Source organism: Salvelinus namaycush, chromosome 36 (assembly GCF_016432855.1).
Source record: "Salvelinus namaycush isolate Seneca chromosome 36, SaNama_1.0, whole genome shotgun sequence".
In the NCBI taxonomy this organism is placed as follows: Eukaryota; Metazoa; Chordata; class Actinopteri; order Salmoniformes; family Salmonidae; genus Salvelinus; species Salvelinus namaycush.
In genome coordinates this window covers 13,457,504-13,471,084 of record NC_052342.1, presented here as the reverse complement: position 1 = coordinate 13,471,084, position 13,581 = coordinate 13,457,504, and the positions used below count along the sequence as shown (strand labels likewise).

The 13,581-nt window shown below is 41.9% G+C and overlaps 2 protein-coding genes across 4 annotated transcripts; one reads left to right on the top strand and one right to left on the bottom strand.

The window, feature by feature from the left end:
* Positions 1 to 1,959: 1,959 nt before the first annotated feature.
* trip6 (thyroid hormone receptor interactor 6) lies at positions 1,960 to 11,622 on the top strand. 3 transcript variants are annotated; one of them, XM_038975701.1, is made up of 11 exons: positions 1,960 to 1,996; positions 2,499 to 2,543; positions 5,080 to 5,281; positions 5,595 to 5,725; positions 6,010 to 6,120; positions 6,336 to 6,923; positions 7,078 to 7,171; positions 7,332 to 7,501; positions 8,632 to 8,810; positions 9,069 to 9,189; positions 9,328 to 11,622. In XM_038975701.1, the coding sequence occupies exons 3-11, from the start codon at positions 5,089 to 5,091 to the stop codon at positions 9,457 to 9,459; spliced, it is 1,719 nt and encodes a 572-aa protein (XP_038831629.1). In that variant the 5' UTR covers positions 1,960 to 1,996; positions 2,499 to 2,543; positions 5,080 to 5,088; the 3' UTR covers positions 9,460 to 11,622. The 3 variants fall into 3 exon arrangements, with proteins under 3 accessions (XP_038831629.1, XP_038831628.1, XP_038831627.1); XM_038975700.1 differs by having other exon boundaries at positions 1,977 to 2,059; XM_038975699.1 differs by lacking the exon at positions 1,960 to 1,996 and having other exon boundaries at positions 2,082 to 2,543.
* Positions 11,623 to 12,173: 551 nt separating this feature from the next.
* On the bottom strand, positions 12,174 to 13,337 carry sst5 (somatostatin 5). Its single transcript, XM_038975584.1, has 2 exons — positions 13,206 to 13,337; positions 12,174 to 12,368 (listed from the first exon to the last, which is right to left on the bottom strand). Exons 1-2 carry the CDS (start codon positions 13,335 to 13,337, stop codon positions 12,174 to 12,176), a joined length of 327 nt encoding a protein of 108 aa, XP_038831512.1.
* Positions 13,338 to 13,581: the final 244 nt, after the last annotated feature.

Below are 13,581 nucleotides of genomic sequence, written 5' to 3'. Positions count from 1 at the left end.
TTTTATTAGAATAATGTTGAATGGTCTTAATGTACTGCTCAAATTCCTTATAGAAAACACGGAAAAGTGTTTTTTTATTTGTGAATTTACATTTATGAATATGACATTTTGCCATTAGCACAATTAGTTCGATGAGGTAAAATAGTTTCTCTTTATCCTTATTATGGTTAAGGAAACCGAGCAGCACATTCTCCCATAATAAACAAAAGTCATCAAGAATATTAACAATTATAAAACTATGAATATCTTTCCATAACTTTTTTACATGTAGACAATGTCAAAATAAATGCAAAACTGTTTCTGGATGCTCAACACAAAAACTACAGTTAATGTTAATGTATTTTTTGAGTTTCTTCAGGTAATGATTCGCAGGGTAATTCTTATGGATCATTCTGAAAGAGACCTCTTTGACCTTGTTAACAAGCAGATATTTGTGTGGTAATAACCAGACTTTTTTCCAACAGATATTATTGACAAATGTATTCCGGCAAGTTGTGACATAAGGAATGGGTACAATATCCCTTTGAAAAAAACATGTATAGATCTGTAGTTCTGAGGGAGCAAGGAGAAACACATTTTCCTATTGGTGAGTCAACTGGATTAAGCGAGGGTAGGTGAGAAGAAGGTGAGGTCTGGTTACACATCTAAACAACATGAGAGTTCCAAATGGAATAGCGTCAAAGACAATGGCGAACTCTCTATGTGTAACAGGGATATTGTAACGAGATAAATATTCCCCATAATTGAGTAACAATCCTTCTGCATTAAAAAGTTGACTCACCAGCAGGATATGATTATTGAACCAGTTCTTAAAAAAGAAAGACTTGTTTCTATAAAAAAATATACTTATTGTTCCAAATGAAATACATATGCGGGGAAAAATTATGTTTACATTTTAACGACCACGCTATGAATACTTTTTTGTAGGAATCTTATCAATGTTATAGTTACAGGTATATTTCACTGGTCACCCCCAAAGCCAATTGCTCCTTTGGCCGCCTTTCCTTCCAGTTCTCTGCAACAAGTGGTGATTGGAATGAATGGAATGAATTGCAAAAATCACTGAAGCTGTAGACTCATATCTCCCTCACTAATTTTAAGCATCAGCTGTCAGAGCAGCTCACAGATCACTACACCTGTACATAGCCCATCTGTAAATAGCCCATCCAACTACCTCATCCCCATACTGTTTTTTTTGTTGCGCCTTTGCTCCCCAGTATCTCTACTTGCACATTTATCTTCTGCACATCTATCACTCCAGTATTTAATTGCTAAATTGTAATTATTTCGCCACTATGGCCTATTTATTGCCTTACCTCCCTTATTTTACCTCATTTTCACACACTGTATATAGATTTTTTTCTATCTGTTATTGACTGTATGTTTGTTTATTCCATGTGTAACTGTGTTGTTGTTTGTCTTTGCTTTATCTGGCCAGGTCGCAGTTGTAAACGAGAACTTGTTGTCAACTAGCCCACCTGGTTAAATAAAGATAACCCCCCCCCCCAAAAAAAACTAAGTAACATAAAATTGAATTTGGATTCTTTAATACATGTTTAGCCCACTTTATCTTAAATGTATTATTCAAAGTAGGACAATCTACAAATTTGAGACCACCATATTCATATGTGTTCATAACGACAGATTTCCAAAATATAATCTGTACAATTTTTCCAGATTAAGTTGAAAAGCATCTGATCAACCGCTTTACCTATTTTGTTGTCAAGATGTAGGGACTGGGCTGCATAAGTAAGTCTGGAGATAATGATCCTCCACGCAGTTCACGATCACTAGGCTAGGCCTGTGACAAACACCGGATCCATGAGAAAGTTAGTTACCGAATCTAGACCAAGGGTGTGTTCAGTACGTCTTGCAACGGAAACCGTTTACCGTTTATTAAGAAACAAAAGGAACGAAACGGGGAGGGGCCGAAAACGTTTTTTGCTTCAAAACGTTTTGCAACAGAATTGGCGTAATGAATACACCCCAATAGAAAGTAGGCCTAATTTTTATGAGCGAGTTTTATTCTACCCTATCTGGAAAAACACATGAAATAAATGTAATTGTTTAATTGCGCGTGTTTGTGTGCAACAAGTGTAGCGTTCTCTTCGTAGTAGGCTATTCGTGTAGCCCAGTCGCTGTAGATCAGCTATCTCTTCAAACAAACATCAAATTAGGCTAATGTTGTAATTTTCTCTGCATTAATCTCGCATGTTAAATTCAGTGTAACTGCCCGTTTGATATTCCTAGACTGACGCTGCAGGATTTTTGTTGTTTAAATCCGAAAAATATTGTAATTCTCTGGGCATAAATACGTTTGCCTACTACTAACTACCCTACACATTTTCTTTGCCGCTGCAAAACTTGACAAAGCAATGTTTTTATCGTTTAGAAAGGTGCAATGCCATAGGCCTATACGATTTAGCATTGCATGTGATCTGGCTATTGACCCAAATAGCCTAATTGTCGCTACACTGTGAAATGTTTTTCGTTTGTAGATGAGTATGAAGACGAGAAGACATAAGGCTTCTGGATTTTAAGAGGTAGGACATCCTCATTCTAGCCTATTCTTCATAGCCTACAATACTTCCCAATCGCAGAAGTGTTATTGTTTTGATTGCGGAAGTTTAGTAGCCTAGAATTGCAACAATGTAGCGTTGCCATTGCTACAACATTGTATCTCTAGCGTGCTCGAGCTTTCAATTCCCGTTTGACAGTTCGCTCATATAAGTGTGCTATCATGATTAGGCAACTGATATCAAGTTGGCTAGCTGTTATAGTTTGTGTGTGAGTAGTGGTCTTATAATCCACCGTAAGACTTAAAAAAAATGTTTTTAATCACAGAATTATAAAGCCGCTGTGATTTAATTTTCCGGCCCACCAATCCTCGGATTTGAGTGTGCGCTCAGCCGGATTTAGGTTTAAATCAGGCCGGTGGAAGAAGGGACAGCAGCTCAATTGCAGTAGAGTCGGCTCTGTCTGGTCATTCACTTATAGTGAACATAATAATGGGATGCACTTTATATACATGTTTGTTTAGGAAGATATAAGGTATAGATGCTAATGATGATCATCATAAAGGGCTGTCATGGTCAAAGTTTTGTAAAGAATGTTGTTGCCTAATAATCAGACTGTAGGCCTAATCACAGTCCCATCCTTACAGCTGTAGCCTTTCCGTTGTTTTAATTTCTTTCACTGCCTTGTGTAATGTGTTGTTGTGAACCAGGTCCAGGTGCCAAAGCAGAGACACATATCATTACAGACGTTTCCTCTCTTGTTTTTGTCACTGCAACTTCATTTGGGATAATTTAGAGTTGAGTGTAAACATCAGAGACAATAACTATTGTAGTGGATAAAGACCCAGGGGTAATGCTGGAACAAGCCAAGGGTCTTGCACCTGTGAGATTTGTGTGTGTTTTTTGTTATGTGCCCGTGTGTGTGTTGGCTCACACTGTGGAACTGGTCTGTCTGTCCGCTGGAATTCCCCTTATGGTTGGGAATGGCTCTCTCTTCCTGCTTCTCAACTATGAGCCTATTATTAAACTGCTGTGTGTGAGTTGCCATAGGAAACCCAGATTGAAGCATCTCTTGGTTTCCACTCCAGTGGTTACCTGTGACATAAATATACACACCAGTGGTTACCTGTGACATAAATATACACACCAGTGGTTACCTGTGATATAAATATACACACCAGTGGAGGCTTTTCAGAGGAGGAAGGGGAGGACCCCACTCCTCAGTGATTTTCAGGAGGAAAAACAAATCTGTAAAACATAAAAAAATGTATCCTTTTAAAGATAAAACTATACTAAATATAATCAAGTCACCAAATAATTGATTAAAACATACTATTTTTCAAATGAGGTCTACAGTAGCCTCAACAGCACTCTGTAGGGTAGCACCATGGTGTATCCAGAGGACAGATGGTTTCCGTCTTCCCCATGGTACATTGACTTCAATACAAAACATAGGAGGCTCATGGTTCTCACCCCATTCTATGTACTTACACAGTAACTGACAACTCCCGGAGGATGTCTTCCAACCTATCAGAGCTCTTGCAGCATGAACTGACATGTTGTCCACCCAATCAAAGAATCAGAGAATGAATCTAGTACTGAAAGCATAAGACACAGCTAGCTAGCAATGCAGTGCATACAATGTGGTGAGTAGTTGACTCAAAGAGAAAGACAATAGTTGAACAGTTTTGAACAAATTCATTTCTTCCAAAAATGAAGGAGAAGCAAGATGGAGAGATTTCATATTTTTTTTCAGTTTCACTTAGCTAGCAAATGCAGCTAGCTAGTTTAGCCTACTCAAACACCCTGCTCAAACAGAGGGATGCTATGTTAGCTAGCTGGCTATGACTATCCAACACAACACTGGAACTCTTCCAAGTCAAGGTAAGCTTTTGGTTTTACTAATGTATTGCCACCAGGGCCCGCCGGTGTAAGTGCTAAACTGCTTATTGACTGCACACTGTAGCGTTACTGCATGATTGTAGCAGGTTTACTAACACTTTAGTTCTGTTAGCTATGTTGACTATGACGTTACTTTAACTAATATTGTGCCAAAGATGTAGGCTGTGTGTAGCAGTTTTGATAAGGTTTGGCTTGGAAAGTGTTTTTTCGCCTGGTCACATAGCTGATGTGTTGTGCATTGACGTCCACAAGTGTTTACGCGTGATCAAGGTTGTATTCATTCCGCGGATTCTGTGGAAAAACATTTAATGGAACAAAATGAGGATAAACATACCTGAATTTGTCCAATGGAGACTCGTTTGCAACTATTGAACTAATGATCACACCCAATGCCAGCAAATTTTTCTCTTGACCTGTGTGCACATACCTTGTAAACTTTAATTGATAGGCTAGGTTGTAGCAACCTCATGATGGGTATAGGGAAAATTTGAGTATCATGTAGTAGCCTAAACCTATCGCTGTTATATGAAAGACAGTCATCCAATATGGTGTAATAGAAATAAGAATATAATTGTTCTGCTGTCGTCCTAAATACAGGAATATAATTGTTCTGCTATAGTTTTACAATATAACAGTTTAATCACAACATCCTTCTTTTCAGAACCCTGACATGTCCGGTCCCACCTGGCTGCCGCCAAGGACTCTGGGTAGCCCAGAGAGAACTGTTCCTCAATTGTCCCACTCCGGGCCAGCCATGTACAGACAGAAGGTCTCCTCGGACCCCCGGCCCAAGTATGGGGTCTATGACCAGAAAGGAGGTGGAGGAGGAATGGCCACTAGGTACATGGCTACTGGACCCACAGGTAGGAACATGGTGGTGGTGGGCCTTACGTTACACTGGTCTTGAGTCTTGTGCTAAACCTTGGTAGAATGAAAACCTGTGATAAACTGTTGTCAATAACGAAAGTTAAACGTCAGTTAAAACATAGCTCAAGCCTTGAAGTAGAAGAGAGTTAGAACTGATAAAAGATTGAGTACACCAACGGTTTGGTGATTAGAACTGGCACTATATTGATGAAAACAATTTGATTATGTGTCAATGTAAAGTGTGTACATTATAGTTATTATGGTCTTGTTTGTAAATGTAAAGTGTACCGTGTCATATTTGTTGTAAAGGTGGACCCATGCAGCACCAAGAGGACCCAGGGTTTCACCCTAAATCTAACGACCACTACTACCAACCACCTCCCCACGGGCTCAAAGAAGACCGGTCCTGGAACCCTCACATGGACAGCTATGAGCTAATGGTAGGTGGGACATAATTGTTTTTGTAGCCTGGAATCCACACTGATTATTGCTCCATTTCGCCACGATGTTCAGTGTGGTTTCCAGACTAAGATTAGTGAGGTTTTCAACCTGATTGCATGTCGATAGGCTAGTTACGATTGTTGTAATGTCATGGAGCATGACATTGCTCAAATCCAATATTCAAATAAACAAGTAATGAGACTATATTTGCTCTATCTTTCTCCTGTTGTGAAATGTTATAAAGGCATGTGACTTTGTGTGTGATCCTGCTCTGTGATTTCAGCATCGTGGACCTGAGAAGCCAAGTGGACACCACTCCAACCTCGATGCAGAGATTGACTCTCTCACCTGCATGCTGGCCGATCTGGACAGTCATCCACAGAACAGCACACAGGTAGGTTACCTGACTGACTACATATGAGGAATAAATTATTCCCCAGAAACGTAGTACACAAACGTATAACTGACCAATTAAAAAAAAAAAAACATATCTGGCTGAAAGTGTATCACTGGTTCTTCTGGATATTTACGCCTGAGTTTTTGTTAGTCCTTCATTTTAAATAAAAAAGGCAAAAAAATGATTTATGTTTCCTTTCCATTCCTTTGCAGCTGTACGATAACGTGCCTTACAACAAACACATCTCAGGGGACCGCTACAAACCCTCAACCCAGCCAGGAGCACTCTCTCAGGGCAGGCCGTCCATGGGTTACCCCCCCCACCCCCAGACCCAGTACCATCCAGCACCCCCTTACCCCAGTGATCCCCACCAGGTTCCCCAGTACTCCCCCCAGCCAGACTACACCTATGCCCAGGTGTCCAAACCCTACCCCCAGCCTGTCCCTGCCTCCTATACCACCTCTTCTACCCCTACTGGCCCGAGGTTCAGCGTCCAGGTCAAAACAGCCCAGCCTGTCACCTACTCCCAAACTGGTAGACAAGCCGAGCAGGCTTACACCCCTCCTCCGCCCCACCAGCACTCCTCGCGCCCCCCACCCCAGAACCAGACGGGCCCCCAGGGCTGGTACCCTCCCCATCCCGCATCCCAAGCCCAGGAGCTGCACTCTGATGGGGGCTACAAGGAGATCCCCGGGGGGTCTAGAGGGCGAGGGAACCAGGGCCCCACGCCCAAGAGAGGCCCGGAGAATCCCCAATCAGGGTCAAGAGAGGCCCCAAGTCCCGCCTATCAGCCCAGCAAGGTGAGTGTCTGTCTAGAGTTCAGAGGTCATCTACTCTTCAGCATGCTCTGCTGCTTCTAAAGTATGGTCCTTTTTGAGTACTTGTATCCTCAGTCTCTTGGTTTCACTGATCTGAATGGGAAATAATGAATAATGAATCATATTTGTCCATTAGGGGTCAGCAGCTCCGAGGCAAGAGGAGGAATTGGACCGGCTCACTAAGAAGTTGGTGTATGACATGAATCACCCACCTACAGAGGAATACTTTGGTACTTCCCTATGTCCTTTGTGTTGACTGTACTGTTATTTACATCTTAATTTCCCCTTGGGCTACAAAGTTCATTTAAATTTAACACAAGATGTTCCTTCTGAGTAAAAATCTCTTATCTTCCTAGTCTCATCTTTTCTCCTTTCCCTCCATACTATCAGGTCGCTGTGCGCGTTGCGGTGACAATGTGCTTGGCGACGGCAGTGGCTGTATCGCCATGGAGCAGGTGTTCCACGTGGAGTGTTTCACCTGCATCACCTGCCACGCCCGTCTCCGGGGGCAACCCTTCTACGCCCTGGACAAGAAGAGCTACTGTGAAAGCTGTTACATTGTGAGTTGCTATCACTTTTTGTATTGAGAATCCCTTCTCCATCTCTTTTTGTTCTAAATTCTTTAGCAGTATTCCCTGAATTCATCAGTTGATCTCTCCATCCATCTTTGTCTCTTTCTCACCGTCTTTCTCCATATATATTGGATTCTCACTAGTGCTGACCCATTAGTGCTTTTTGAGGTCATTTCGGTTCGATTATAATTAAAAAATAATAATAATGCATTGTGGGTTGAATGCTGCAAAACAGAATATAACTATTTATAACAGTCAGATGGTAGTGACTGCCCATCACTTATTAAGCATAATTTATTCACATTACTTTACTTGAATAAAATATTTCAGTTGTTGTGAGCTGAAGCGCAGATGGGTCATGCAGCAAGACAATGATCCAAAACACACAATCAAGTCTACATGAAAATGGCTAAATAGCGACAAATTTGAAGTTTTGGAATGTCCTAGTTAAAGTCCAGACCTAATCCCAATTGAGATGTTGTGGCAGGATTTAAAATGAGCAGTTCAGCCCTGTAGAGCTGCTGCCTGACAAAATCACTATTTTAGTAGTACTTCAAAGTAAATAAGGCATACTTTTATGACTGCTGAATACCAACTATCAATCACTTTTATATCATGTATTTTCAGGTAGCGATACCTCTTGAAGCAACTGCTCTCTACCACGTTTTCTGCGCTAAACTATGTAAAACAGGGGTGTCAAACTCATTCCACGGAGGGCCAAGTGTCTCCGGGTTTACATTTTTTCCTTTCAATTAAGACCTAGACAACCAGGTGAGGGGACTTCCTTACTAATTAGTGAGCTTAATTCATCAATCAAGTACAAGGGTGGCGCGAAAAGCGTCAGACACTCGGCCCTCTGTGGAATATTGGCCAGTTGGATACAACAACTCCCCAGTACATCGCAAAGTTCGGACTTGATCTGATTTATCTCTAGAGAAACTGCTCAATATACGCTTTGAGCTCACAGAACAAAAAACATTTCCAATAATTGAACCGACGTCGCTCAGTTAGCTGTTTGAAAAACAAAAAATAACCAACATTTTGGTTAATTGCTTGGCACCAATATCTCACACATGCACACACAACTATTTTGTCTGAACCTGTGCTGCCCCTCTCAGAGTACCCTAGAGCGCTGCTCTAAGTGCTCCAAACCCATCTTGGACCGTATCCTGCGGGCCATGGGAAAGGCCTACCACCCGCGCTGCTTCAACTGTGTGGTGTGTGGCTGCTGCCTGGACGGGGTTCCCTTCACCGTGGACGCCACCTCCCAGATTCACTGCATAGATGACTTCCACAGGTCAGCAGCTCAACAAACGGAATATCTCCGGGCCAGATACTACCTGTACTTTTTTAGACGAGCAATGAACTGGGACACTAGCACAAGTCTCCCATTGAACAATGAAACTTAGATTTACACTTTCATTTCTTGAGATAACGTTCAGCCATTGCTCCTTTTTTAAAACGTGATTCTACCTGACTGTGATGTTAGTGTTCCACCCTCTGAGTTTTAATGTTAGTGTTGACGCTTGTACGTCCTGTTTCCTGTCCTATACAGGAAGTTTGCCCCCCGCTGCTCAGTGTGTGGCCAGGCCATCATGCCCGAACCGGGACAGGAGGAGACCGTCAGGATAGTGGCGCTGGACCGCAGCTTCCACGTCAACTGCTACGTGTGTGAGGTGAGTGCGTGTCCTTGTTAGTAAAATACTTCGCTCAAGTTGAATGACGTTTGGCAGGATGTCACATCAGATGTACAAAGGCCATTCAGTTGAACCCAATCAGTGTTCGTGGATTTACCCTGTGTTTTCTCTGTCCAGGAGTGTGGTCTGCTCCTGTCCTCCGAGGGCGAGGGGCGAGGCTGTTATCCCCTGGACGGTCACATCCTGTGTAAGGGCTGCAGCGCCCGCCGCATCCAGGACCTCTCCGCCAAAATCTCCACTGACTGCTAACCATCTAGGGGACGTCACCTCTGACCCCGCAATCCTTCCATTACTGTCACCTGCTCTGAGGTAGAAGTTGCCCTAACGAATATATCTGAGACCAGTTTCACCCCTCTCCAAATCATAACCTTAACCACAAGGGGGGAAATGTTAAACTAAGGGCAACTTCGTCCTACTCTACTTTTTCATACTCTTATAGTCAATCTTCGTTCTTCAGATGCCCAAAGCTGTAGAATCAGTAGTACCACGTAACCTCAAACTGTCTTTGACAGTCTTCAATATGATGCCGTTATTTAATTTCACTTGACTAGGTTTATTGATACATAATTACAGGTTAAAGACAGGGTATTGTAACATGGATTGACAACAAGTTCCACCACTATTCCCTAATCCTTGTCCTCTGGTTTATACTAGCTATCACCTATCCTCTATATTGTATCCTGTACCCCTACTCCCTATCCACTACACCCTATCCCGTACCCTTCAGCGCATACCAGTATTGTATAGAGCCTCTGACCTGCAGGCAGCAGGGGCTGCACTAACCCCCCTCCCCCACCCCCACCCACTGCTTATGTCACACTAATCCTGCATGTCCTACACTATGTCTTACGCTCTATCCTGCCAGACATAGAGGGGACATGGAAGGAGCTCTATAATGGCAAATAATGATTGATGGATATTGATGATCATGATGATAAGTAGGAAAATGAGGTGGTGATGATGACCATCTAACCAGTCCAGATAATGGAACATATATATTTTTTGTATGCCACTAAAGTCAATAAAAACGCTGAACTGCCTCGCATGAAAAAACGCACATATGCAAATGATATCTGTGACGGAGCATATGTTGCAAGTTGATTTGGTTATGGAGTGAATGGGTTTGCATACGTTTCATAGGAGAGGAAGTAGCTGTAGCTGGATTGATTTGTGAATAGAATAGAGGACAAAGAAAGATTAGGTAGTCATAAAAAGCAGATCGCTAAAGTCAATGCTGTGACCCTATTTAATGTTGAAACAGTCCGTTTGTGTCAAGATGATAACTTGGCAGCTGACAAGTTTGCCTTGTCAAAACAGAACAGCGATTTGCATCATGATAATTGGTACTGCATTTCCCGAGAATGTTACTTGTAAGCCAGCCAAAACTCCAAACCCCATCTTCAAAATTTGAATGCGCTTTTTATTATTATATAATTTCTCTTTTTAACATTTGTGTTGATTTATACTTGACTGTTACAATGGTGAAGAAGGTGCAATGAAGTCTAATGCTTGCAATTGTCTTACTGAGAAACCGGGATCTCATCCTCTTGTGTTCTTTATGGGTTTTTGTTTTAGCTTAGTCTTAGGAGTTTGATTTGTGTTGCTAATCCATATCCTCATGGCACTGTCGGCCATGTTGAAGCAGCTCTGAGACATTGGAGTCCTTCTCACATTGTTTTGATGTAATTTGTCCTTGTGTTTCGCCGTCTTTAATTTGTTTTGCAACGTAAAAGTGGCTCATATGATTTTGAAAGCTTGAACACCTTTTTACTTTCATACGCCTTCAAAACCCAAATGTGTGTTTGTATTTGTGTCCGGAATCACAGTACTTGCTACAGTAGTTGATCCTTTTCTCTCAGTATTGGTCTCTGAGCACAAAGATATGAAGATCTCTGTGTGAGCCCTGTGAGTTGCATTTTCCACTTTTGCGTATTTATTTCAACTCCTGTTATACACTCATTGTTTCTAAGTCCATGTTTATGGTCGTCACTGCGTGTAAATGTTTTATGTTCCAGTGTCATATTGATAAGTACAAGAGAACGGCAATGAAATGCTCTAGAAATATTACCTATGATGACGTTCTTTCTGTTTTTTTTTTTTTTACCGTCTCACTCTTTCCCTTCAGTGCAGTTTCGTGGTACAATCGTTCAAATGTGTGGCCTTGATGGCCAACATATTTTGTTGGCAAGTGTAATCGGTGGTTTAAAGCCATTGTTGTATTGCAGAATAATCGATCTGTCCATATGAGGAATACAAGCTGAGAATGCTTTTGTACTGAGCAGGTGGTTTGTACAATGTGGCTCAAGTTTGAAGTAGATGTGTGAGTGGGTGTGTGTGCATTTGCTTTTTTCCCCCTAATGCCGATTTGTAGTTCATAATCGATACAATAAACCATCCCTATTTTTCAGCAAACTACACCTTGTCATCTTTTCATATACCCCTGTACTAGACCCTAACCTAAAACCTTTTCAGTGTTATAGATGGGTTAGCTGACGACATCACAAAAACGATGTGCACGTTTCCGTGCAGCAGAAGCCAGAGCGTTGTTGTGAATATGGATGGCTGCTAGCAAGAATGTAAAGAAACTGCCATGTCGGAAGTGGCTTGTTTTCGATGCCAATATTGCTAAAATTCGCTAGCTAGCTAACCAACAACTGTACTGATTGTATTTAAGAGACAAGTACTCATTATGCAAATGTATTTATGTTTTCAATAAACATTGGAGGCGAAATATAGCTTACATGTCAACAATCTAAACTTGCCCCATAGTTGCGCACGGGTTGCTTTTGTTGCTAGGCAACCAACCCATGAAAAAGACATCAGGTACGTGCCAACATCATTCTAGGCCTTTTAATTGATAATGAACAGTGCAAAAAAAAATAGTAGCTGTCATTTTACATTTGTGACATTGCAAGAAATATGTCTTCAAATGATCCAGCACAAAGAAGAGGCTGCTTGGCAAGTTAACACGATGTGAATGTCTTCCAAAAGAAGTTCCGGCATCCAGCCTTGCGTTCCCGATGGGAGAGGGGTAGCTGGCGCACCACTTCCTCCCTCACCCCGAGTGCCTCCTCCAGGTCCGGTAGTACCTCGTTCTCCCCCACGGCTGTGCTCATCAGGTCCGACATTATCTTCAGCAGGAGGGTGCGGGAGAGATCCTATTAGGAAAGAATATAATAGCATAAAATACAACTTCATTGTCCATCCAAGAAAGGGAATAACTGACACCACGGATATTAGAACTCCTTTGTTGCTATAACACTACGGTTGTCATGGAACACTTCTGTCAGTTATTCTAGGACCAAAACATTAAGCCTAATTAAATCATCAAATCATTTAACATATACAGCAAGTAGAAGTTATGGTCATTTAATATGACTAGTCCTCTTGAAATTGTATGACCATTGAGTTGAATATTACAGAATATCATTCAAGAATGAATAAAAACATTAGCTCCATTTATACATGGTTCTAGCGTGCATCCTTTGTCTTGATCTTGCCCACATTTTTAGACGGGTGTAGACGTTTAAAAGACGCATTGTGATCCGATCTTCCTGACTACCTCCTGAGGTGTGTCTGGATATCTTACAAGTGTAGAAAGGATCCAGTGGAGTCTGCTGAGGGGAGGACTGCTCATAATAATGGCTGGAACGGCATCAAACACATAGAAACCATGTGTTTAATGTTGTTGATACCTTTCCACTGATTCTGCTCCAGCCATTACCACAAGCCTGTCCTGCCCAATTAAGATGCCACTAACCACCTGTGATCTGGACATTGACACCATTTAAATCACCATCCTCTGTAAAATCATTGACAGAATATCTGAAATAATTTGCATACAGAGGGACCAGGATATCTGTTCACAATGTGGACAGATAAGCAACGTTTTACTACCATATAGATGCAACGTGGGCACAATCAGAATGTGGATAAGTGGAAGACAAAGGTTATAAATGAGGCAATTGACACACAACAGTGAGTCAACCACTCACCTCGTTGCCCTTGGATGTATCTGCCCTCAGTAGTTCAGCTAGCATGTCTCTGTGTGGAGCGGCGCTGACCCTCGCCAGGAACACTGAGGCAGATAGAGCCACCAGTAACACCTGCAGCTGGGAGCACAGCATCTCCCCTGTCTGTACCTTTCCTATTTGTTAAACTGTATACCGACTGTATCCTTCAATGCTGTATTCAGCAGCGATAATCTTAGACTGGATGTTCAACAATAACTATCCTATTGGAAAACAAAACAACGGCTGGATGTCAGAGAAGGAAGTTGGTTGTTGGTCCACACACAAAACACAGCCCTGTCGAAGTGTCACGTAACAGTGGCGCCACCAATATATAGGTTTCTTCATCCTTGGCTCTTCC